At 37.1% G+C, this 25,972-nt stretch overlaps 1 protein-coding gene across 2 annotated transcripts; it reads right to left on the reverse strand.

The window, feature by feature from the left end:
- Positions 1-590: 590 nt before the first annotated feature.
- LOC129738829 (dihydropyrimidine dehydrogenase [NADP(+)]) lies at positions 591-25,705 on the reverse strand. Of its 2 annotated transcripts, none has more exons than XM_055730132.1 (7): positions 25,558-25,705; positions 12,555-12,802; positions 2,861-4,024; positions 2,671-2,803; positions 1,085-2,616; positions 866-1,023; positions 591-800 (listed from the first exon to the last, which is right to left on the reverse strand). In XM_055730132.1, exons 2-7 carry the CDS (start codon positions 12,600-12,602, stop codon positions 713-715), a joined length of 3,123 nt encoding a protein of 1,040 aa, XP_055586107.1. In that variant the 5' UTR covers positions 12,603-12,802; positions 25,558-25,705; the 3' UTR covers positions 591-712. The 2 variants fall into 2 exon arrangements, with proteins under 2 accessions (XP_055586107.1, XP_055586108.1); XM_055730133.1 differs by lacking the exon at positions 25,558-25,705 and adding an exon at positions 20,044-20,207.
- Between the last annotated feature and the right edge of the window lie 267 nt (positions 25,706-25,972).

The raw sequence follows: 25,972 nt of genomic DNA on the forward strand, positions 1-25,972 counted from the left end.
GCTGAGCAGTCTAGGGAATCGTTGGTTACAAGTGCAGGTTAAAAGCGGAGGCACGAAGCTGAAAAGTTCAGGCAAAAGTTTACGAATTGAAAGGTCACTAAACGTAAGATATAAAAACAACAATTTCATTATGATTTGTTATTTGTTATTCATTATCGAATTGTACCCGTAGAAACTTAAAATGAGTCCAACTTCGAACGAATTAAAAAAGTGTTAAAAGTTCGGAAAATCAATAATTATTAGAATAACTGTATGTTGATTCCATGGTGGCTATAAATTGGAAAATTCTTACCGAATTGGAAAGTACGGGAACCATTAATTTTTACCTTTTGAGAATTGTCAGGCCTCTGGATGTACCAGAATATTAATACTTAGGATTTAACTGGGAAAATTCGTGTTTTGAATAGTTCGTTCGTTAGAACATTTGCATAATCAGTCAAGATTGCTTTCAGATACTTTTTTTTGAAGATTGCAAAAAAAAGTTCGAATCAAACATTGCGATAACGATACGGGGCAGTTTTTCAGCAAAATGGTTCTCAAAGCGTGAGGGATATTTTCCTCGCGTAACAACAACAAATCAGTAGAGATAGTTATTAAGAGAATATCGAAACGTTTATTTGCGACACTAGACCTATTTTATTCAGGGTAACCATAAACCAGAATCCAAGAGTTGAGCTCGCTTCCTCGAGCAGATTGTCGTCGTAGTTTCAGCTCACTGAGAAGGCGATAGAGCATGAATTCCAACAGACTGCTTAATATTTCCACGCTTGATCACATGTGGAATCTTCTTCGGCACCATGCTGAAAAAAGGAAGATCGTTTTAGTATTGGAAAGACTTCATCCACTCGTTGATCGACCAAATCACCTGATACAATCAATGATGGGACAAACGGAAAGGCACAGATTGCACCCGGTACAATCGTCCGTAACGTGGGGCAAATGGGTAACCGGACTGAACTCAATCGCTTGATACCCGGAATCGGCGCAGGTCATGTAGCACTTGCCGCAGTTAATGCAGAGGTCCTGAAATAGCACACGTAATCTTCTTAACACAAATCCGGAATATTAGATGAAATAAACTTACATCATCAATGAGAGCAACGACCTGCTTCTTATTATCCAGGCTTTTGTAGGATCCAACCTTGGACAGCGCAGCTCCCAGAACGTCCTTGATTTTAGGGACAGGGTTGATCGTGCCGTTGGACCCATTGTTTTGATGATTACCATTGTTTTGAACTGTTTCCGAGCATGGGTCCCACAGAGCACCATTTTCCAGACGAAGTTTTGCCAACTTTTCCTCGCGTTTTTTCTTGTATTCGCCGAAATGTAGAAGAGGTTTGCCGTCGTCGTCGCGAAGTGGAGCTACCGCTTTGCCCTTCTGTAGTTTCTGAGTCGGTGGAGATTGTCCATCCCACTGGAGACTCTCTGGTGGAGGGTTGGCTTTGAGGTATAGTAAAGCCTTTAGACCAAGAATGTAGTCTTCGACAACAGTAAAATCTTGATTCTGGATCGAGGAGCAGATTTGAAGAATAGGAGCTCCACACTGGATGAATTGGAGAGCGACATCCGCTGAGTCGATACCTCCAATACCGCAGATCGGGAATCCAGGCATTTTGTTGCCGATCAAAGAAATGGCACGAAGAGCTTGTGGTCGGGTAGCGTTTCCAGATACTCCACCATAAGTAGTACGCTTCTCGATACCAACAGCTGGCCAAGGAGTGGTATCGGCCTTGATCGACATGAGGCCTTGAACGGTATTGATCGCCGATACCCCGTCGGCATTACCTCTCTGTGCGGCTTGTGCAATCGACACAATGTCGGTGATGTTAGGTGTAAGTTTGACGAAGAATGGAATCTTCACAGCTGCTCGAACCCACAAGGAAATGTTGTACACCAGCTTCGGATCTTGACCGCAAGCTAAACCCATACCAGATTCACCCATACCATGAGGGCAAGACAGATTGAGCTCCAGCATATCGGCACCGGCGGCTTCAGCGCGTTTCGCCAATTCGGTCCAATCTTCCTCGTTGTAGGTACACATGATACTAGCTATAACTACCTTAGTTGGGAAGTCCCGCTTCAGCTCCGTAATACCGGTTAACCAGTAATCGGCGCACTTCTCCGAAATCAGCTCAATGTTAAGGAAAGCGCCTTGTTGCGGTCCAAAGTTATGACCCGCAGTAACTCCCCTAACAATACGTGGACTCACATTGGTGACTATGTCCTTGTCCAAGGCAAAGGTCTTCGTTACAGCAAAGCCCCAACCTTGCTCAAAAGCCCGACGAATCATAGCCGTAGCTGTAGTTGGAGGAGCCGATGCCAATCCAAACGGATTTTCGAATTTCACCCCACAAACTTCGACAGACAAATCAACGTTATCAATTTCGGTGTAAAAGAGGGGTAGTTGAGCCGGAGTATCGAACGGAATGCCCTGAAGGTAGCAATGAATGTACCAGGCGGCCGTTTTTCCATCGTTGACAGACTCGACAGTGGTTTCGGCAGCTCCAGCTAAATCTCCGCCACAGAAAACGGCCGGCACCAAAGTTTGTTGAGTTTTGGAATCCACCTGGGGTAGACCCCAACGGTTTAGCGGCACCGGGTTCAGTGCCTCGATAACTGGAAAGAGAACACGTTTGATTAATTGGTGTTTACTATTTATGAGAAACTAACCATCTTTATCACTCAATCCGGATCCGAAAGCAGAAATGATGTAATTTGCCTTTAGTCGGGTTGTCTGGTCTGGGTCCTCAATCCAGTTTCCGGCCTCATCTTGATCCGTGCGAATGAACTCGATTGCTGTAATCTGTTGGAATAAAAAAAAGTTCAAACTCATGGTAATCCATCAGCAAGTAAACCTCACCTTTCCATCTTTCACAATGACCTCCTTGGGAGACATGAAAGGAATAAATTCACATCGTTCTTCCCGAGCCAATTCAACCTCTTCCGGGACAGCTCGGATGTTGTTGTTACCCTTGCGGAACACCACGAATACCCTACGAGCACCACAGCGAAGTGCAGAAGTAGCGCAATCGAAGGCCGTATCACCGGCTCCAAGAACGATGACATTTCCGCTCAGTGATGGAAGTTTCGCCGCAGCAGCTTTACATGCGCATAAACCTGGTTTACTTCCATCCGAAACGAGCGGGAGGAAGTCCTTGGACGTGTAGAAACCGTTTTCTTGTTTTAGACTCACGAATACCTTATCGATCTTGGGTGTAGGCAGGCCGATACCCAAGAACACGGCGTCATTTCCTCCATCCAGTAAACCCTTCACGGTAAGGTCCTTGGTCGAAAGCGCTCTTCCCGTTTCGAACTTAACTCCAAGGTCCTTAACCAGTTGGATTTCGAAGTCCACCACATCGTACGGCAAACGGTATTGCGGGATTTCCGATGAACTCAACCCACCTAGGTAGCTACGCTTCTCATAGATAGTGATGTTTTTGTAACCCAGACGTCCCAAAAACGTTGCACACGATAACGAAGCTGGTCCTCCACCCAGAAGAGCCACCTTCTTGTTCGGGAACTTCAACGGGGCAACATTCGGTGGAACAATCTGGTGAAGGCCCATACGCTTGAACACCTCCGTTGCAAACTGCTGCAGCCCTCCAATGTTGATACCACCTTCCTCAGCTGCTTGCAGATTACATCCACCGACGCACAGATCACTGGTAGGGCAAACCATACCACAGGTCAAACCGAGTGGGTTATCCGAAAAAATTGCCTTGGCAGCGCCATAGTAGTTCTTATTCGCAATACTAGTTATGAAGCTCTTGATGTCTAATTGGGTAGGGCAGGACTTCTGGCACGGAGCATCGGCACATTTCAGACAGCGAGCTGCCTCACGAAGGGCGGCCCTTTCCGACAGGGTCGTGTGCTTGATGTCCGAGAAATCATTCGTTAGCGGAGTGCAGCTGGTGCAGGACCGATCCGCGTTACGTTTCCAGTGTTTCTTGACCGACTTGGTCACCGTGGTCGGTACCAGGGAGCCGTGGGTTTTGACTCGCGGATTGAGGGCCAGAAGGCTCTGAAAGAGGGAGTATACAAAACAGTTTTAGGAATGCTTTGAAAATTATAAGCTTTTTTTATGTCTTTCCGAATTCAAACATCGTTGACGTAGACGCTCTACTATCAAATTGGAACATTTTGAAAGCGAAATTTAAAAACAACTTCGGAGATTGATTGAGGGAATCAAGTTTGTTTGCACACTTCAAACGTAATGTAACTATAAGCTTCCAGCTGATAAGAACGGTTTCAATTCAATCAATGAATTCACTTGGGAACGAAGTGACGCGTGGCGCGTCTGATGTGAGTGCTGTCATCCTTGATGATAAGAAGGCGGAGTGTCAGCAATTTTTGTACAGTCTTTAGACTGGAGCTAAGAGCTTGCTCAAAAAAAACAATATGTACGTGTATAAGAGAACAAATGTTCAATACTAAATCTGTGGAATTTTGCGTTGAGCGTTCTGATCATTATCCAGCATAACGATGGTATTTTCATAATATTTTTTTTTATTCAGTTCATAACTTTCCAAGTAATCAAAAAACTGTAGGTATACATTCGGAAGGCTTATAAAATGGAAATCCTTTTGACTAGGTTTTTCAGTTATTTTAGAAATTCTGTTCTAAAGCTATATTATTGGAAACAAGTGATCACGGTTAAGGGAAAGACCTAAAAAACGCTGACGTTACATTTTCTTTTCTACGAACTTGTTGCAAATGAAAAATTACCTAAACTTTTCTAGACTCGTTTTTCAAATATTTTCATCAACATAAAAATTGATGAAATTTTTTTCAGAATGCCATCACGCGACGTTTCTTAACGCATCAAGCAAAAATAAAACAAAACAATATCTAAATACCAACCATGTCACAGCATAAAGTATATTATGTTAAAGAAATCATGTTTTATTTAAAGTACCTACTAGCTGACACAGTCTGCTTTGCTACACTTTCCAAAAATGAATAAAATTTTGGAGATTTTTTCTATTTTGTCTTTATAGTACATGATTTTAAATAAATATGTAGAATAAGCTTGCCAGATTGCCCGGTTTTATCCGGGTTTGCCCGGATATTTGATGCAAAATTTCGAGAAAGTCCGGTCCGGCCCGGTTGCCCGGATATCGTGAAAAAAGTCCGGATATTGCCCGGATTTTTTAACAATTTTCACAAAGAAACCAATAAAATTCAAAGTTTTTGAGTAAGTTTCAGCAAAATCGATTAACGGTATGGAAATTTTTAACAGTTGTTTCAAATAATTTCGCTGATTTACTTTTATAAACCTTTAAATATTTAAGTGTTCCAAAAAGTTTTTGGAAGTCTGCAATTACATTAATAAAATATTGATTTAATTTTTTTTGCATTTTTTCTTTGCTTTTAAGTATAATAACACCTAAATTTTGCCCGGTTTTTGGATTTGAAAAATTGAAATCCATGACCGGATTTTGCCAGGTTTTTTTGAAAAAATGCCCGGAATTGCTAGGCCCGGATGGGAGTGGAAAAAATTCTGGCAACCTTAATGTAGAAACATCATTCAGATGCAACCACTTCAAAATGAGTGCTGCAATTTGAGTTAGAAATTGTAGTATGCAAATGATTTTTTCAATTTTTTTTACATTATTAAAACCTGATCTAAGATTTATTCTTCAATCGTTGTTTCAAATTTCTCGAGTTATGCACAAAAACCGCCCCCCCATTGAAAGAAATGTGAGGTCCTAAATCATTGAAGAAATATTACATTTATGCTCTCATGTTGAACATGATTTCTTTTGCTTGATAAACTCTCGTGGTGTTACATAAACCACATATGGGTGCCCCCTTGCTGTCCATCTCCTGGAAGAAGCGAGAAGTCTCCTTGGCAAATTTGCTTTCACTTTCTTGATTAGCTTTTGAGCTATACAACAAAATTTATATGATTATTACAAACAAAATATTTTTATGGACTCTCTCCACTGTGAGGCTGGTGGGCCTCAAATAACACCAAATTTGAGTTAATTTGCCTTATAAGTTCTCGAGATATGACAAAAATGTATGGGAGCCCTCTTACTACTGTTCCTTCTTCCCACTGGAAAAGAAAAGAAGGGTCTTAAATAATCATAAAAACACTCCAACCCCAAATACATTCCCATGCCAAATTTGGGTCCATTTGCTTCGTTAGTTCTCGAGTTAAGCATAAATTGTATCCTTTACGCACTCAAGTACCATTCTTTTACTAATTTGGTTTCATTTCATTAGTGTTCAAGTCACGCAAATCAAAATATATGGAAGCCCGTCCCCGCTGCTTATCCTTCCACTTAAAACGGGAGGGGGGTAAAATCGTTGTTCAATTTGCTAGAACAGTCCTCGAGTTATTTAAAAATTGTATGAGAGACCTTCTCCTCTCTTTCAATTTCCTCACTGAATTGAAGGGTGTGGACCAAATAATTATAAAAAAAATTTTGGTACCCAAATATGCTGACCTGAACCTGTCAATTTCGGTTCCATATCCTTAATTAGTTCTCGAGGTTTGCTAAAAATTGTATAGAATCCCCCTTGCCACCATGTATTTCCCCATTAGAAGGAAAACACCCAAATACCTTTCCATGTCAAATTTAGTTCCATTTTCTTGATAAGATTCGAGTTCCTAAAAAATGTATTACAGCGCCCCTCCTCCCAATGTAAAGAGAGATGGGTCTTAAATAGTGAAAGAAACATTTCTCGTATTCAAATACCCTCCCATACAAAATTTGGTTTCATTTATTTGATTGGTTTGCCAAAATTATCATTGGAGATCTCCTCCGCCTTTCCTACCTCCCCACTAAAAGAAAGAGGGAGGGGTACCAAATAATCATAAAACATTTTGCGTATGATAAGTTACGCCAAAAATATATTGGAGGCTTCTCTTCCCTTTCTATTTCTCCACTTGAATGAGGGAGGCCAAATACAAAACCATCAAAGAAACATTCCTCAGTTTTCGAGTTTGACAAGTTAATTATATGGCAACTATTTGTAGTCTTGAACATATAGCCTACTTTGTTCCTAAAATGCCGGAAATTGGAAATAATTCACTTCACCGGCATAGATTGAGGACACCAAAGTTCTTCGAAATAACAGGTTACCTCATCCGCCATATTGGTTGGCAGATTTCCAGAATGATGACGTAGTTGTTATGTAAAATAGCGAGCATTGTATTCTATTCTTTCCATAAAAAATATTTTCGATGCCAGTAATTTGTACGCCACTGTCCTCAAATGCATGAATTTGACTTCCCAGATTTATGAGCTTCTTCAAAAAATACGGTTTGGTTTGTGGTTCTGTATAAAATGCGAATTAACCTCGGAAATATCTAAATTTTGGTGGAAATTGTAATTACTGGAAACTATTTCCCAGCATATTGTAAGCTTAAAAATGGAAAATATTGCAGGAAGATACATCTAATAGTCCTAATAAATCATTCAACACGCAAATTTCGAGTTCATTATCAGTAAAATATTTGATTGATAAATGATCTTTTCTCGTAACTATTTTCTTATTCGAGTTTTGGAATGATTCCAAGCTCTTTATTCAATATATTTCATACTGAAATCAATTGTTTCAACACTTTAGTTCTTTAACACTAATAACTGAACTTTTTTATGCAAATGACGAAAAACGTAGTATGGAATGTATGAAGAACCACGTAACATCTACGTCATCATGCCCGGCACGGGGGTACGTTCACGCATGATTACCGTACCCTATAATTCAAATATGGTAGGAATTGCGATTCGCATTAACATTGTTAATGATTTGAGCTATCATTTCTAATACTATTTTATATTTGCTGAGTTTGTTTCCAACCCCCGGCAAACAACCACCGACTACAGGGCTGGAAAACAGAAAAAAAAGAAAAAAAAATGCGCTCAAACGTCAAGTTGGTCCGACATTAACAAACTTTGTTTCATTAGAATGATTACACTGAGTAACAAAAAAAGATTTTTTGAGAATAGTCCAGGGTTTTCCAACTGAATTAGACTAATATTGACGCCCTGAGTCCGAAAATGACCATGGTTTTGTTCAATCAGGTCAGGATATTAGAATACTGTATCTCAAAAAGTTGACCTGATACAGCAAAATCAATGTGATCTCAGGACACAAAAATTAGTCTAAATCAGCTGAGAAACCCCAGACTATTTTTTGGCTGTCACCCAGTGTTATTATTGAAACTTTTTTTAAGTCTCTAAAAGAGTTTAGCAGTTTTGTTGATTTTTTTTGGTTCCGGCGCTACGAAAACTTTTTTCAAGTCATTGAGACAGTTTTTCAATGAACATTTAATTTCATTTCATCAAACTGAGCATACCTTATACATAAAACAAAAGTTTCGTTGATTTTGTTCTTTTCGAAAAAAGCTCAGTTTTTTGTCGAAAAGTGAAAAAATGTTACAGCGAATTTCTATTTACCTGACCTAGCACCGACAAAGATGTCCGGCAGTCAGAGATGCCAATGTGCCTGATTATTCTGGATTTGCCTGATTTTTTATGGTCATCCTGATAACCTGATAAGCCTCGTTTTCCCTGATTTTTGGAAACAAGCCTGATTTTGCCAGATTTTTTCCACTCTCTGTTGGATTTTCATTCATTGTTCTGTTCAAAAAACAGTTTTATGATAAATCAATCATAAATTAAATTAAAGTCAAAATTACTTGTTGTTGGAAAGTTGATTATCACAAAAAAACCTTAAATTTTCAGAATTATGTTTTATTCTAAAGTTGTTATTTATTTTGGATATTGCGAAACAGCTTATAAAAAGCTGAACGTTTCACGGTTAAACCCGATCAGAAGAGAAAAACAAAATTATATCAAGATTAGATATTTTGATATTCAATTTTTTCTATCTGGATGAGTTATAATTTATTTCGAGTTGTCCCAAAATAAAATCGTTATTACACATAAAAAAAATAACGATTTTATTTTGATACTAATATTTTTCCTATCTAAATTTTTTTTTTTTTTTGTTTCGATTATAGTCGTTTTACCATCTTTATGGCATTCGCGACTTTATCAACGGTGCAGTTGGCGGATCGTTATTGAAAAACTTATCCGGTACAACTGTGTTCGATGTTTGCTCTTGGGCTCGAACTCGCGGACATCGGCTCAGGAGACAACAGACTTGCCAACTGCGCTATATCACAAGCCCTATTTCCTATCTAAATGAGTTATTATTTAGTGCTCGTAGGATGTTAAAATATCTCAAAATATATCAATTTTAGATATGTTCCTTACAAGATTATAATATCTCGTTCAGATAGCATAGTTTGATATTGGGCAGAACAAAACCTATCACAATTATAACTTATCAAAATATGAGTGCTTCGAGGAAATTTTCTAGTGGAATGTCGATAAATCATATTATTTGCTAAAACCATGCCCTATTTTTGATTTCCTAAAATTTAGACTCAATTTTATGAATTTGTTGAGCGAAATTCATAAACGTACGGTTTGGGCCGTTGACTTCGATGTCCATGTTTCAGAAAAAGTTGTACGTATATCAAAATAAGATATAATCATTTTATTTTAGCGCAATCCGTAAAAATCTTGATCATTGAAAATGAGCTCAACCCCATTCAAGTCTGTCAATCAGAATAAGATATAATTCAGATTGGAGAAACCTAAAATTGAAAATTTGTAGTACTTAGTTATAACTGAATCAGATGTAAATATCTTGGTGAGATACGCTTGAGTTATTATTTTGATATGCTCTCCTGATCGGGTATGCAATCGGAATGAATGAAAGATTTATGTTTGGGCTTGGGAATTAGCTCAGTTGGCAAGTCTGTTGTCTTCTGAGCCGATGTTCGCGAGTTCGAGCCCAAGAGTAAACATCGAACACAGTTGTACCGGATAAGTTTGTCAATAACGATTCGCCAACTGCAACTTTGATAAAGTCGCGAATGTCATAAAGATGGTAAAACGAATATAATCGAAACAAAAAAGAAATTGATTTATGTTTCAAAGTCAGCAACATAGGAAAATGTACATTTTATCAAAATTAATTGACTAGAGGATTTACACGAATGAACATTCCTATAGAAATCGGAGTTTTTGTTTCAAGATTCTAAAACTCTAGCGTAACATTTCAAAAGGGTGAAACTAGCAGTTTGCTCGCAACGAGAAAAACGCGTTTGAAAATTCGGAACACCTATTCAAATCCTATTTAAAAAATCGACCACCTTTTGTTCAACAACATTGAAAAATGTGCATTATATTCCCTTGTTGTTCGATGGTTATAAAGAACTTTAACTTTTTTAGCTTAATTTCAGAGATTTTCGAGTTTCGCCCTTTTATTGTTTTCGATTCCAGTTACGCTTGCAAGTTTCGCCCAATTGATCGGCCGTTTTTGTTTTGGTTTTGAAGTTTCGCCCATTCGTCCTACACGCAAAAACTAATTAGGCCGTTTTGTCACACACGGTCAACTCAGTTACGCCTATTGGCCCTACACGAATAGAAAAATTCACTCCATTTTTAATAGGCGTAACTTCACGTTCCAACGAAAATGCATCAACAAGAAGTTTCGCCCAATTGAATTTTATCAATTTTTTGAAACTTTTAAGTAATTTTAAAATGAAACCGCGTTTAATAGGTAAAGGGCAACCGCGTGCAACCGGAATGACCGTTAACTCGATTTGTTTACATTTGGCAGTTTCGCCCTTTTTAAATGTTACGCTAGAACTGTTCTCGCGGTTTACTACTTACTTTTGAAATCTGCCACATTTAAGCTTGACTTTGCAAGAACTAATATGAAGAATTTTTGCAAAAGGCTTTGATAAATATCTCAAATAATAAAGTTTGAATAAAACAAGTCCAAATGGGTAGATTTTCAAACAACTACCGAATCACATATTTGAAAAACGCTATATTTCTTCAGTTAAACTTGTGAAAGCTGGTCTATCTTTGAGAAGAAATATAAATAAAAGGCATGAAATCAAAAACTATCGAGTTTAAAAATTTAAATTTAAAGGTTGAAGTGATAGTGAGAATGTAGTTAATTTAAAAGAATGATGAACGGTACTGTGGAGCAGCTTCATAATATTCCACAACGGTGACCAAAAAAGGCACTCAGCTCAATAATTTTATGTTAGCCTGATTTTCCCTAAAAGCTCCTTGAATTTGTGAAAAAAAAACAATGTTGGCTACCCTGCCGGCATTAACCAGTTGTGCGAGTGTATGTAAACCAGCAGTGCATTTTTTTTGGAGATTGGGCGTGGCAGAAAGTCTATGACAATGAACCTTCATTTGCTAACTGATTCAGTTGGTACACTGGTTAAAATATCGGACTGGCAGGTCGAAATAAGAATGATGCGTCGGGTTCGATTCTCCCTTTATTTTTTTTAAATTTTGGGATGAATTATCCAAAAGGATGAAAATCCCATAATATGTTTTCCGTGTTTCGATTAAATGTAGGGGTCATGCATCATTTTGCTTGGCAGCTCGAGTCTTCATGTCAGTAGTGCTTTTCCAACCATATCATCTTTGGTACAGTACACTTTTCAGCGCACTTTTGACATGGGTGAACCTACCTATTGTTTCTAATGCGAGACGTAATTCATTGGATTAGCACCAAAAGTGGTAAGAATCTACTGAGTTTAATTTTTAATGTTCTAAAGTCTGGAACTTATCAGAACATCGTGTAAAATTTTGAATGACATTATGTACTGCTACAAATATACAAAAGTATCGCTAAAATTTTGGCCATGAACTGTGAAACCCAAAAAAGAACAAACGCATTGTATTGTAACGACACCTAAATCGTTGTTAGAATTAAAATCAAACCACTTCTAATTCATTGCAGGAACCTAGTTAATATATATAGCCCGTTAGCCCGATGGGAGGTGATCTACATAATACCAAGTTATACATTCGCGCTTATCATTTGGTGTCGGTTTGAATTGTCCGTAATGTTTCGAGTGGTGTGGCCCGACCTGACAATTACCAAAACGTGGAACGCGACCGCTGACGCAAATCAAGTGCAGATAGGAACATTTTGAACATTAATTTTACAGTTCACTTGATAGTTGATGAGCCATAAAAATCTTTTGAATTTAAATTCAAAAAACAAAAAAAAGGAACATTTTCGAATTGAAATCGTTATGTTTGTAGCCAATCATCAGCAATGGTTTTGTAGATTTGTTGTCTGTGATAGGTTATAAGGCCGCAACAAATTTCAAATCTTTCCTACGAGGAGAGGGAGGGGAGGGTTAATAAAAATATGCAAAAAATAGCTTGTATGCAACTAAACTGTATACTTTACCATTGCACAAAATCTATAAATCAAGTAATTTTTTTAATCGAAATATTCAATGAAATCAAGAATACAAAAGGTGATAAAACACATATTTTACAATTTGATTTTGCTTTTGTAATCTCTCGGATATTAGATACATTTTCCGAAATTTCCATGAAAATACATGGAACTCTTTTTATTCTTCTTTTCGTGTTTTCCGAAAATTTCGAAGGGAGGGGGGGACAATAAGAAATTGATATTTGTTCCGGCCAAGCAAAGTTCCTAAACATTATCAAACTTTGACGTATAAGTAAACTTACCTCAATATCCGGCAGGTCCTTGCTGGTCAAAACACTAGCACAACTCATGCTGAGATGTTTTCCTTTCCTCGAAGTTTCGTTGGTCTACAGTTTGGCCGATGCCGACGGGCTTGTTCCCATAGGATTGGTTCCTTATCGCAGCGCAGCACTTGAACTTGGACTCGGGCGGGGTAACGTGGACAGTACAAATCTCAAAGTGGCGTGTTGTTGATAGCAAACAACTAAAAGTCGTAAACAGTAGGATGCACCTGGAATTTGATGTTGTATTTGTTTAAGAATTATCTTCCCATTTTGTTTGGCGATGGTTTATGGCTGAAGTGCTGATAAGAGTACAACAAAATATTTCTACTTGAAAAGAGCAGTAACCGACACTTTACGAAATAATTATCTCAAGAAAATTTCTAAAGATGTTTTTTGGCAGTTAAATGATTCCCCAATCACTGAAATTTGACCGCATTTCGGTAGTTTTTTTTTTACAGAAAAATGCCCGTAATATTGAAAGTTGTCAGTATTCAACAACAAAAATATAACTGAACAGTGTAATGTTTATTGTGTAGCTAGTGATTTTTGAAAATATTTTTATCTTTTTGTACGAAAAAAGTCAATGAATCAATACAGTTGATAACATATATTTCTTAAAGGGTGATACGGTCAAAATTTGGTCAAGGGAAAACGCGTGTAAATCGGTGAAATCGTTTATTTAAAAAATCAAATTAAATTTCTTTTTCAAGTTTAATTAGTATAAAACTCAGGAAAAATATTCAGTTAGGCTTCCGCTTTTCGAAATCCAAATTGCCGGGCCTTACGCTTAACCCCTGCCATCAGATTTTGTACAGCCACCTTGTCCACCTTCTTCGCCGCAGAAAGCCAGTTTGCCTTGAACTGCTGCTCGTCCTTAGCAGTTTTTTTTGGTCTTCTTTAGGTTCCGCTTGACAATAGCCCAGTATTTCTCAATTGGGCGGAGCTCTGGTGTGTTGGGAGGGTTCTTGTCCTTGGGAACCTCCTGCCCTTTGTTGGCGGCGTACCACTCCATGGCCTTTTTACCGTAATGGCAAGATGCCAAATCCGGCCAAAACAGTACGGAACAACCGTGTTTCTTCAGGAGAGGCAGCAGACGTTTATTCAAACACTCTTTCACGTAAATTTCTTGGTTGACAGTCCCGGAAGCTATGAAAATGCTGCTTTTCAAGCCACAGGTACAGATGGCTTGCCAAACCAGATATTTCTTCAGCGAACTTTGTGCTTGAAAATATCTGCTGCCTTTCCCCTCCCTTTTGCCGTATAAAGCTCCTGTCCCGGAAGCTGCTTGTAGTCGGCTTTGACGTAGATTTCGTCGTCCATTACCACGCAGTCAAACTTCGTCATCATCGTCGTATACAGCCTCCGGGACCCAGACAACCATTTGGTAGGTATATCAAATTTGCAACACAAACATACGTGCAAATATACGTGTAAACAATTCGTATATAATGCAGCAAAACCAGTATATACGTATCATTTTGGAGGCCATATAGGTACATTAGCACACAGATTCTTGATTTGGTTTATTTTGCCGTAATAAAAACATGCAATGTATTTAACTACGATAAAGAATATGCATGGGACGTACATTGTAGGTGCATATACGACTTCTGGTTGTCTGGGGATCGCGCTTTGGCCGTCGTATTTTGTTTTTCATCGCGATTTGGAGTCACTACCTTCTTGTAAGTCGATAGTCTGGCTCGTTTTTTGGCTCGATGCACGGTTGTAGACGATACACCCAGCTTATTTGCGGCATCCCGGAGAGAGAGGTCAGGGTTTCGCTTGAAACTACCGGCAACTCTCTTTATCGTCTCAGCGGCTTCCGGTTTTCGATTTCCCCCCGATCCAGACTTCCTGGCTGTCGACAAACGTTCCCCAAACACTTTAATTACATTTGTAACAGTTGATTTGGCAACTTTTAGCGATTTTGCCAGCTTTGCGTGCAAGTAGCTCGGATTTTCGCGATGCGTGAGCAAAATTTTGATACGCTGCTTCTCTTTCTTGGACGGCATTTTGACAACTGAAGAGTGAATTCCAAAATCAAAATAGGAGCAACATTCTACACACACACACACACACCTTCAAAATGAGGGGTGTTCAGATTTTTTAAATGCAAAATTGAAAGAAATACGTCAAGTTGATATTGACCAAATTTTGACCGTATCACCCTTTATCTAACACCTTATCAACAGTGTTCGTTCAGAATTCAATCAATGCAGTTGGTTTCCTAATGGTTTTATCTAAAACGCCATATCCCGGTTAAATCTCAAGTCTGTTGCCAACAGCACTCAGGAATCAAATACCAAGCGGCAGGTGGCATTCCATTTAGTAAGTAGAGACAGAAAGCTTATCACTTCCAGTCGAGTTGCGAGTTACCTCCCGCAGTTTTGTGCTGCTATTTGGCATTCGATGAAGGCAAATTCTGGGGGCTTGCCACCGACTGTCGAATTGGTTGGCAGGTTTGTTTACATATTCAACTCAGCGAGACGTTATTAACAAACACTTAGGTGACTCTTGAAAGCCAGTTTGAAACCGAAAACTTGCGGTGGGAACAGGTTGACTGATGAAAATTCACTACCGGTGTACAAAATGAGGATGGTGTGGTAGTGGTTTCTAAGCCGCACAGCTCAAATTTGCATACTCGACTTGCTGCCTAGTTTTGGCAGATTGGAAGAGTTAAGAATTCTGGAAGGAAATTCGCAATTCACACTATGTTGATGGCAACCTCACACTATGTTGATGCCAACTTGGAACGAAGTGATGAGTGGTTCCGACGAAACTTTACGACATGTTTCAACTCAAGTTGCCTTTAACTTGTCTCGGAAGCGACTCATGTTTATCAACATTTCAGTTAGTATAACGGATAACATTATTTATACAATCCAACATACTTACAAAGTACAGTAAAGTAGAAATAAATGTTTTTTTTTCAAAGCTGTTTTATTCACATTTATCGTTTTTTTTTGTTAAGCATCGCATCGCCAATGCACTGCAATAATTTCTTTTGAACATTGTTGAATTGCGATAACCTTGTGTTAATATACTCAAAATGCAGTGTAAAGTCGAATTTAGTTGCTACAATAGTCCTAGAAAAAAACAGGTTGATGAATACATAGTTCTAAAAACAGCTACCTTTGAATAGACGTGAAAAATTCTGTGTTTCGTATTTTAGGAACCCAATAATGCCAAATCGTTACAAATTACGTCAACTTTCTAATCCACTTTTTAAAATTTGTCGAGTGTGACTGCACTAGCTTTGGCGGTTGATTCATCAAAAAATAACGGGGTTTACACTACTTTTTTACAATGTTTGTGGCCATGATCTTAACAAATTAAAAAAAATTCTATATGTGCAACGTATAGCTTCTAACTTCAGCTTCCTCAGACACTAAGGCCGATGACATAGTGAGTGCGATGCGAGGCGAACCGGCGAATGCGATTCAATGCGGCGAACCACATTTGATGAAAATGTATGTGAATCGCTTAAACCTGACATACTCAACGCGGCGAAGCAGATGTCAATTTGTTCCGCCCGCTCGAGTTCGCATTGGCCGCGTTCGCCAATTCGCATCGCATCGCTCTCACTATGTCATCGGCCTAAGTGATTTTTTTTCGAGCACTCAATAACTGACTTACATCCTGTCTTTTGTCTTGTCTTTTTTTCTTTTTTTTTTTTTTTTTAATTTTCGACTTATAATAACTTTGATATAAATGATTGTAGCTGAATATTGTCTGAAAACCATATTTGAGTCACGTTAAAAACAACTGTAAACTTGTAAAAATCTGTTGAGAAACACGAGAGTTTTAACGGAAAAGGTGATGGGGGCCATTTGACCCCGGAGCACAGTGGGGCAGGACCTATGAAAGCTTGGCCAAAACCCTTTTTTGTAAATTTCGAAAATTCATCATAAATTCATGCTTTTCAGAAACTAGAAATTACACCAATCACAAATCTGTCAAACATGTCTTAAAATTTGTTGTTTCATACAATTTTCTACGTAGGTGAAGTTGAGGTTTGATGTTGTTGCATTTTATCGTATAAACAAACAAAAATATTTTCAATACTCCACTCAAGTTTTATTTTTTAAAGAAATAAAAAAAAACATAAATGTGTTCAGAATAATATGAAATTTATTTATTTTAGGTTGAAATTGAAAAAAAATTACGAATTTTCATCATATTCGGACATCTGGAAAACATGTTACCCCACAAGACCCCACTCTCATTCCTACTCAAACATGTAAATGGAAATCTCAGCTATTCAACAAAACAAATACTTATTGCCACTTTTTGCCAATTCAAAAGTTATTCACGTTTTAGTGAAATATGTTTTTGAATTATTTTCGTACTTTTGTAATTGCTTTTGATAATGTTTTTGCCAGAAAAACTTGAATTTAATCGAATTTGAAATTCAGCTCATTTAATTTTTTTCGAAAATTTATTTTCTTCTTAATAATTTTGATAATACTATTTCGGTTTTTAAAGGTTTTTTTTTATGTACAGACAAGCAGATAAGATTTTTTGAAATGTAAACTTTCTATAACCTTCTCAAATACTTTTCGGTCAGATGCTTAGTATTTAGCATAGCATAGCGAAGGGTGACTACACACATCCTGCATTGGCTGATACACACGGTACAACTAATAATGAAAACCAGCAGAAGATGCCAAAATGAGAATCTGGATTCAATTCTCATTTCAAATGTTGATTTTGAAGATTAGTGTGGTACCATAATGCACACCGCGACAAGTCGATGTAATCATGGTAGGAAAAATCTGAAACAGTAAAATAACTCTTTAGGTGCAGAGAACTCATACGACCCATAAAACTGTTTCAGATAGGAACGGGAAGGGTGCAATTGAGGGAATCCTGCATGGTAAATAGGATTGATGAATGATATAATGAATGAAACATGAAACAATCTCACCAAAGTTCCTCGTCAAGAGTGTTGAATCTTCTAACATTTTCCAATCGAAGCAATCCAATTTCCCCCTAGCTCGGGGGACAAAATATTCATAAAGCAATTTGTATAAGCTTGTTGTCAAATTAGTTTGGCTGTTTGAGTTTTTTCACAACAACTCCACAGGATAAGGCCATTTCTCTATCACTTGTAATAAGATAACATAATCTTTCTATCCGAAATCCCAGAAACATAAAATTGACCACTTTTTGTAACAGAAGAATCCGGCACTCCGAGCGCAAATTTACAGTTAAACTTAGCATTGAAATCGTGGGATTCAACAAGACCAAATTTATATATTAATAATTTGTTTTTTTTTTAACTATCACTTCAGGTCCATGGATGAAAAACGAAATCCAAGTACCGACACGAACAACAACGCTGCAATCAAGCAAGGTTCTATCGACTCCAGGAGGCAAATAAACCTCTCCGAAAGACCATGTCCTTAAACTTGGAGTACTTATCTCGGTAGCCATCCCTGCTGTGAACATCTGGCCACACATTGATACCATTAAATTTCAATTTATTTAGCTTCACTGGATTAAAAAACGAAAATTATTGGAATTATTAGAAGAGCGAAAAAAACGCGTGTTGTGTCACTTAGGCATCGCCTACTCCTTCTCCCTTTTCGGTCAGATGATTAGTATCTGTTAACTAACTTTTTTTTTCCTCAAAATGTCTCTACAACATTGGTTCAGGAAAAAGGGAAAGAAACAGCCTACTTGATCCATTAGCTACTTATACAAGGTACCAAAATGAGCTTATGACTTATTTATCTGAACTTATTTGTTCTGTTACTGAGCTCTGACATCTTGCACGTGTTGTTTTTTTTTATTGGTTTGAAGAAAGTTTGGTTGATTTTTTCTGAAGTTTCTCTTTCCGAGGTTTGGTCCAAAATGTTCCGAAGACGAGACATTTTTGAAACGTAGAAAAGTTACTGGATTGCGTGAATCTGTTCAAACACAGCAGCTTGCAATGGCGACAGAAATAAAATTTTAAGACGGAAAAACAGCAGAAGCCAACCTTGTGAAGGAAAAATTTCTTCCAACATCTTCTCGAGCATCTTCTCCTTGTCATGTTCCTACCAGTTGTTTGATCTTTTGTGGTTGCTTGATTAGTTTTTGGAAATGTAGAGATTTCGTACCATTTCTATGAAATCTCCTTCTTCCACAAAAGAGGGTCTCAAACTAGCGTTAAAATAACATGCATTTCTTTCTTGACAAATTTGGGTCCATTTGCATTAACTATTCAAGAGTTGTGCAGATATTCATATAACATTTGTATGGGAGCCCCCCATTCTTGTGAGCGCAGGGATCTCAAAACATCATTTAACTTTTTGACGGTCCTAAAAACCCTTACATGAAAATTTCACGCCGATCGACTGAGTAGCTCCTAAGTTAATAAGGAACTAAGCTAAACAAAGTTAACTAAATCAAATTTCACTACATCAAAAAGTTACATCTAATTAAAGATTTTGATCAGATGAACAACTTTTCAGAAGTCTTCAAACTAGTAGGACTTGATTTGAAAAAGTTATTTATTTATTTATTGGATCCTAGGCTCCGGCATTTAATCTTTACTAGTCTTAACAATGAGGTTAAGGCCATGAGGTTTTGACCATCCATAAATAAAAATTGTCATGTACAAAAATTTGCGAAATCACAATTATAACAGGAGTTATAATATATGGAAGGTCAAAAATGTCATTTGACCCCCTCCGATACGTAATACATCGAATGAAGCCTTTTTATCCAGACCGAATCGAATAAAGTCAAAATTTTCCTTTCCGATCATACTTTTTTCTGAATTAATTGAACAATGTAGGACAGTTGAGGGTCAAAACAGCCATTACTCCATTTTACAATGCGTGCGGTGGCTCAAACAGCCTTCATTCGATTTCTGGGAGAAAATCACACTAGGTAGTTCTTATTTTGTGCAAAAATTTTAAAGTCCGAACTTACTTTTTTCATAATTAATTGTAAAATATAGGGAAATTGAGGGTAAAAACAGCCTTAATTTTATTTTACGAAGCGTGCAGTAACTCAAACAGCCCTCATTTGTTTTCTCGAAAAAAAATCACACAAGATAAATCTATTTTTGTTCAACATGTTTTAGTCCAAATCAGTGTCTTCTGGATTGTTTACAAAATATACGGGAATTAGGGGTTAAAAGTAACTATATCTTCGTTCGCAAGCTTGTGCGGCGTCTGAAACTATGTCCAATCGATTCTCCGGATATTTTTACTAAAGTATATTTTCATAGATTTTATTCAAGTAGGAGTGAAGATATTTAAATTCTTCGCGGTTTCTACACTTTTTTTCCCACAACGTCTGATTTAGTAAAATCGAATGTTCTGAGCTCGTTTTGGTACTTTTTCTGAAAATTATCATATTTTCAAAAGTTATGGAAGTATTAGAGAAGCAAGAGATATCAAAGGAAGAAAGAACATAATCCGTATACTGATTTATGTAAATATCATAAATTTTCGGAAAAGGAACAACGACTCACCAACGGGATTTGAACCAGCAATGTCAGTACAAAGTCACGTTAGCCAATTGCACCACGGTGAACTTGACGAAGTGGGCTCCAGTATGCGTACACGTTGAGCTCCATCGGTCGACTGCTGCTCGCATGCAGAGTTGCACATTGGCTTGATTTTTCAGGATTTGAATGATTTTTCGAGGCTCAGCCTGACAGGCTGATAAGCCGTTGCATTGGTTTTCGCTGAATTTAAAAAAATAGCCTGATTTTGCCTGATTTTTGTGAATGGGATAGAAAATGGTAAGTAAGGAACTGCATTAGATTCTACTGTTGATGTTAAAATGTGGACGATGATAAAAAAAGGTCCTCATTTTAAATTTTTACGCTTGCTTTTGGTTTTGCAATCTTCACTCCAAACAATGAGCCCTTGTTGATTCTCGGAATGTTCTCGGATTGAGCGCTTCAGACAATTGACTCCCAATTTTTTTGGGCTGCTTTGTTGCTCAACTGTAATCAAACTTTCTGTCAAAATTTGGCGAAATTACATCAAGATTTGTAAAAGTTATGTTAGATTTATTACATGACTATTCGAGTAATTTTGTAATCACCTAAAATTTTTTTAAACTAAACTAGTATGATTGAAATAGTTATGTATTTTGAACTCATTTATCCATATTTGAAGACATAAGTTATGAAACTGGATAATTTGAATGATATTTCAACATGGGTGCACGGATTGGCTGCAAATTCGCCGTTGTAAATTATATGCATTGAAATAGATTTCAACTTGCTTAAGAATACAAAATATTTTTGAGTCGGACGTTGGGAAACAAGAATATTCAATTCAGTTTAAATTTTATTTGATATACACGAAAATAAACAGTACCAAAAAAAAACAAACAGTACTTAAAAATGTTTTTAAAAAGCCGAAGGATAGTTTTGAATGTATACTTAGTGGTCAATAATTGTGACCAAGGCTTCTCGTTCTGTCCTAAATCCGTTTACTTAGAAATTAAAAAAAAAAGATATTTATTTGAAATACAATATTGGGCAATTGAAAAACATTTTAGGAAAAACAAATCAACGTGTAAATTTAACAATGTTGATTCATTATTTTTATTTTCACATTTTTCATTACTTGATGCATATAATTCCTAAAACTAACTCGGTTCATGGCAACCGTTATCTAATTTCTGATGTTGATTCAATTACCATCTTATTAGATAAATATTCGATTGCAAATACCTATTTTTTAATATTTAATAAAAAAAAAAATTCAAAATATAGGGTGAGTGCTCCTACTTTGGACCTAGAGCCTACTTTAGTCCTAAAATGCCAGAAATTGTAAATAATTCATTTTGCTGGCATAGGATAAAGATACTCTCATGCACACAATGAACTCTAATTCTTCCTGAATCCTACCATACCGCTTTTTGCCATAAAAAGTCTTTTTCATTGAATTTTCAAAGTTTTTAAAAATGTGCCTCCTCATCAGTGGTAAATAAGACAGCTCAATTAGTGAGGCGTATTTTGAGAGATTAGAGTGAATAAGGAAAAATCACGTTTTTTTACTGTCCAGGCCAATAAAAAGGGGGAAATAACTTTCATTGTGAAGAATATGAACCATACTACCTACTTTTCCTAAAATAAATGAAAATCAATGGAAAACCGGAAAATTTGCGATGGGTCCAAAAATAGGAGACTTTTGACTCTGATGTTCCATTTTTAGACCTAACATCACCATAACTTTGTTTCTATACCAACGAATCAACAAAGTGCAAATTATTATTTGGGGCATAATTCAGAACCTTTATTGAACATTTCTAACATTTTTTGTCAGCTTTACGCAAATAAACTACAAGTTAGTAAACACAAAAAAAGTTTCAGCTGTTGTTCTGCTGATAGAGCTGACGGGGAGTGAAAGTGTTTGAGATATTCTTAACAAGAATTTATGTATTTTTAATCGATAAAAAGCTTTAATACTTTTGTATGATAATATTTGATTGAAAATAGCATTTTTAATGAATGTAGTATAATATTTTCGGAAAATCATACTTTTGATGGGAATTTTTGGTCTAGGTCCAATGAAAGGCACCAGTTCAGTACCAAAATAGGAACAGTAGGTTCAAAGATGGAAATTTTGATCATCTATATCTTTGCAAATCTTTCGATAACGGCGAAACCAATGTTGAAAATTTTTATTGAAACTTGCAGATAAGATCTTGAACTATAAATAAATTTCCTGAAAGATATAAACCTCTCGTCCATTCATGAGAAAAACATGATTATTTAAAAACCACCGCTTAATGGGTCCAAAGTAGGGCAACTAACCCTAATTGAAATATTTTTTTTCCAAAAATGAAAACACGGATTTAAAAATAAAAATCATTTATTGAAAATTCATTTTGAGACATGGTTTCGAGTGTGGTTTAGTTAAGATTTGTCAAAATGGTTTTAAAAAATTTGCAAAAAACCAAAATTTAAGAAAGATGCGATGAATTCCTGCTCCCATGGTGAAAAATCGCGTATACAACACTTCTTTTGAATCTATATCAGGTATAATTTATAGTAAGGTTGCAGATTATCCGGTTTAACCGGGTTTGCCCGGGTATTTCATACAAAATTTGGGAACAGCCCGGCCCGGCCTAGTTGCCCGGATTTCTTGGGAAAATGCCCGGATGTTGCCCGGATTTATTCACTTTATTTGGCAAATAAAGCATGGAAAAAAAAACAATTTGTGCTGTAAAAATGTATGTAATGTATTGTATGTATGTAATAATTTATGCCTCCAAAACGAATTTTTTGAGCAAGTTTTGTAAAAAAAATCATGAAAGGTTTTTCAGAAGCCTCCAATACGATTTAAAATCTGTCGATGTACTTTGATGAAAAAACTTTTTTTTCAATTTTTTTTTCTTGATATTTGTTGAATAATTTTTGGGTTTAACAAAATTTGCCCGGATATTGCCTGGATTTCGGTCGTCAATTTTAAAATCTTATGGCCGGATTTTGCCAGGTTTTTATAAAAAATTGCCCGTATTTGTCCGGTCCGGATAGGTACGGAAAAAATTCTGGCAACCTTAATTTATAGACAACATGTTGAAAAACTTCAGAGCGATGGGTGCTGGAAAATATCTACTAAAACAAAATTGAAGTGAATCTGTGCACCCATGGTCAATACTCATAACCATCTAACATTGGGTTACCATACGTACTCTTTTAAAGTACATGTACTTTTTATCCAGCGAAAATGAACGTACTCTTCTTTTTATGAAATTTTATGAAATGTACTCTTTTTTATGAATGCCATTTAATCAGAAAAATGAACTTGTTTTTTTTTCAGTATATACAGTGTGTAAAGCACATCATAAACAAAAAATACGAAAGAAATAAAACTTACAAAAACTTTCATTAACTTATCTAAAAATCCCGTATTCAGGACTTAGAATCGTTATTTACAGTGAGAATAATAAGCGCCTTGAGGTATGCAATAAACCCTCGAACTTTTTTAAGAGTACAAAAGCAATATACTCAAATGCGTCGTAGCGCACAAATCTAATTTTGTTTGTTCAAAGGAAATAAGTGTCAGCATAACTACTTTTCCCTCGAATAATCAAAATAGGGACATTCAGTCCCTAACGTTTATCTTTTTTTTATTTCAAAAAAAATTATGAGGAAATTTATAATTATCACATTCGTCATACCTAAGCTTCATATCTTAAGCTTCCCAGAACCTTTTTAAACATATTTGGGCTAGCCAAATCCGGGCATTTTTAACCAAAAAACCTTGCAAAATCCGGACAATTGCAATTTTAAGACTTGGGCAATACTCGGGCAAATTTGACAAAAATCCAGGCTTTTCTCGTGAAAATTCAAGAGAAAAAGTGAAATGAGTCACATCAGCGGTATTGAATTCAAATGTTACTTTTCCAAAAAAAATGTTTGCACGTGTATTTCGATGAAAAAATCTTAAAAAATCATACCTTATGTGAAAAATTGCAGTTAAGGTTTGGATTTTGCTTAGACTTGGATAAATCCGGAAATTTTTCTTCGATGTCTCGGCAACAGGGTCGGACCGAGCTTTTCCTGTTTTTTTTTGAAAGCAGGCAATGCTTTACCTTACCTATTACTCCCAACAAATTGGCAGCATTTGAATGATTTTAAATTACTCTGTTTTATTTTATATGGTAAAACACGATTTTCTGATAAAATTGATATTGTGTTTTAATTTTATGATAATTATTTGAAATATTCATTTTATGGTATATACGCATTCGTCATATTATCGAACAAGTAACAAAATAATATCAAAAGAAAAAAGTTCAAAATAAAATGTTTTGAAAAATTTCTTTACCAGTCATTTTGACTGGTTACGGTCCGAATAGGTATGTATATGTACTCAATTTCCCGGTCTTTCTAGAGTTAAAAACGTTCTCGACTTAGTGAGAAGCCAACACCTGTGTTGTCATAATTTGTTGCACCTCTGCATTCCCAAGAATTAAGGGTGGTTGTTATGAAGACAAATGGATTCAATTTCGATTATCCAGATGTAAGAGCTATCAAGTAAGTTGCCTTCGTTCACTAATCACTGAGTACTGAGGATGAGTTTTTTTTTTTGCTCGAAGCCAATCTGCTCACTCAAGATCATCACGCCTAATGCATCAATCATAACCGCCCCAACCAGGCCAGAGCACGCAAAACAAAACGAAAAAACTGAAATCCAACGATAAGAACGTGTTTTCTTCGCCCGACGAAGAATAACTGATAAATTATGCAAATCTCGTACAGGGCTGGCGTTCTAAACCGTCTCGCGCGTATGTGTGGCAAATGCGTAAATATAATAATTCGGCAGCCGTCGTTGCCTGTTTCCAGAATGTTACTCCGTCTCCATCCTCACGGTTTCAATTTTCCCGGTTTCTCTAAATCAAAATGATTTAGGTACAACCACCTCCGCCTTGCTCCACGTGTTCAAAGTTGTTAAACTCGTCCCTGTGCTGTTACGCCTTTCTGGCTCACCAGACGTCGCTGGTGTTTAAGGTTTCAAGCTGGCAAATTCGGAAGGTAGCTTGAATGATACTTATTTTAGCTGGAAAAGAAACTGTCCCAGGCTATCAATTTAAATTATTTCTTCATTTGCCTTTCTGCGCTGGGTGGAAAATCTCCAGACCGATTGTCATTCGTTCTGATTAGGCAACCGGGTCCCACACACCACTTCCCTTAGATCCGCATCTACCGGATTTCAATTTGAGTGACAGACACCAGTCGCATGAAACTTTGGACGGAAAAATTATTAGCCAGTACAATCACACCAGATTGTTGCGCAATTAGATTTTCAGCTTCACTTTGGGTGGTTGGTCGTCGTTGTTGCTAACTCCAAATCGGTACCACATCACCTTGTTCATATCTGTCTGCTCATATATGCATACAGAGTGGACTAAATTATGCAGATAACATCCCCAGTCACTTGTCACTTGGTTTGGTTTTGTTTCACTCAAATCGAGAACTCCGGAGACCTACCCTTGGTCGCGAGCGAGGGATACTAACCTTCTAAACGGCCCGACGATCTAAAACAGACTGACTGACTGACTTGATCGAAGCTGGATCGGAACGACTAGAACTAGGGGCTGGCTGGGCAGGGTCGCCAATTGAATTCTCAATCGGTTGTTATCTCCCTCGGTTTCGGCGTTGCCATTCAGCTCAAGTTCGAACCGAAGCGCTTATTTCGGCGAGCTGTTATCAGGCCCGGTTTCAGTAGGTACGTTCGTGTTAGTTTTAGATCACTTTCGGCTAGCTGTTATCTCCCCGTGAGTTACTGGATCAAAACAAAATCCAATCCACGAAAGAACGATAGACGGCGTAGGTAGTATAGAGAGAATGATCAAAACAAACGCGCTTGTTGTTACCTCAGCTCAACTAGCCTAGCTTCAGATATAGTTCTTAATGGCGTAGCTTGTCGTCA

This window comes from Uranotaenia lowii, chromosome 1 (genome assembly GCF_029784155.1).
Source record: "Uranotaenia lowii strain MFRU-FL chromosome 1, ASM2978415v1, whole genome shotgun sequence".
NCBI lineage: Eukaryota > Metazoa > Arthropoda > Insecta > Diptera > Culicidae > Uranotaenia > Uranotaenia lowii.

Bases quoted from the DNA above. Each gene is read 5' to 3' on its own strand.
- LOC129738829 (XM_055730132.1), bottom strand. From the start codon at position 12,602: ATGAGTTGTGCTAGTGTTTTGACCAGCAAGGACCTGCCGGATATTGAG. The intron at 4,025-12,554 runs GTAAGTTTACTT...TCCCTCTTTCAG, and splicing joins AGGACCTGCCGGATATTGAG to AGCCTTCTGGCCCTCAATCC. The intron at 801-865 runs GTGATTTGGTCG...TCCTTTTTTCAG, and splicing joins CCCATCATTGATTGTATCAG to CATGGTGCCGAAGAAGATTC.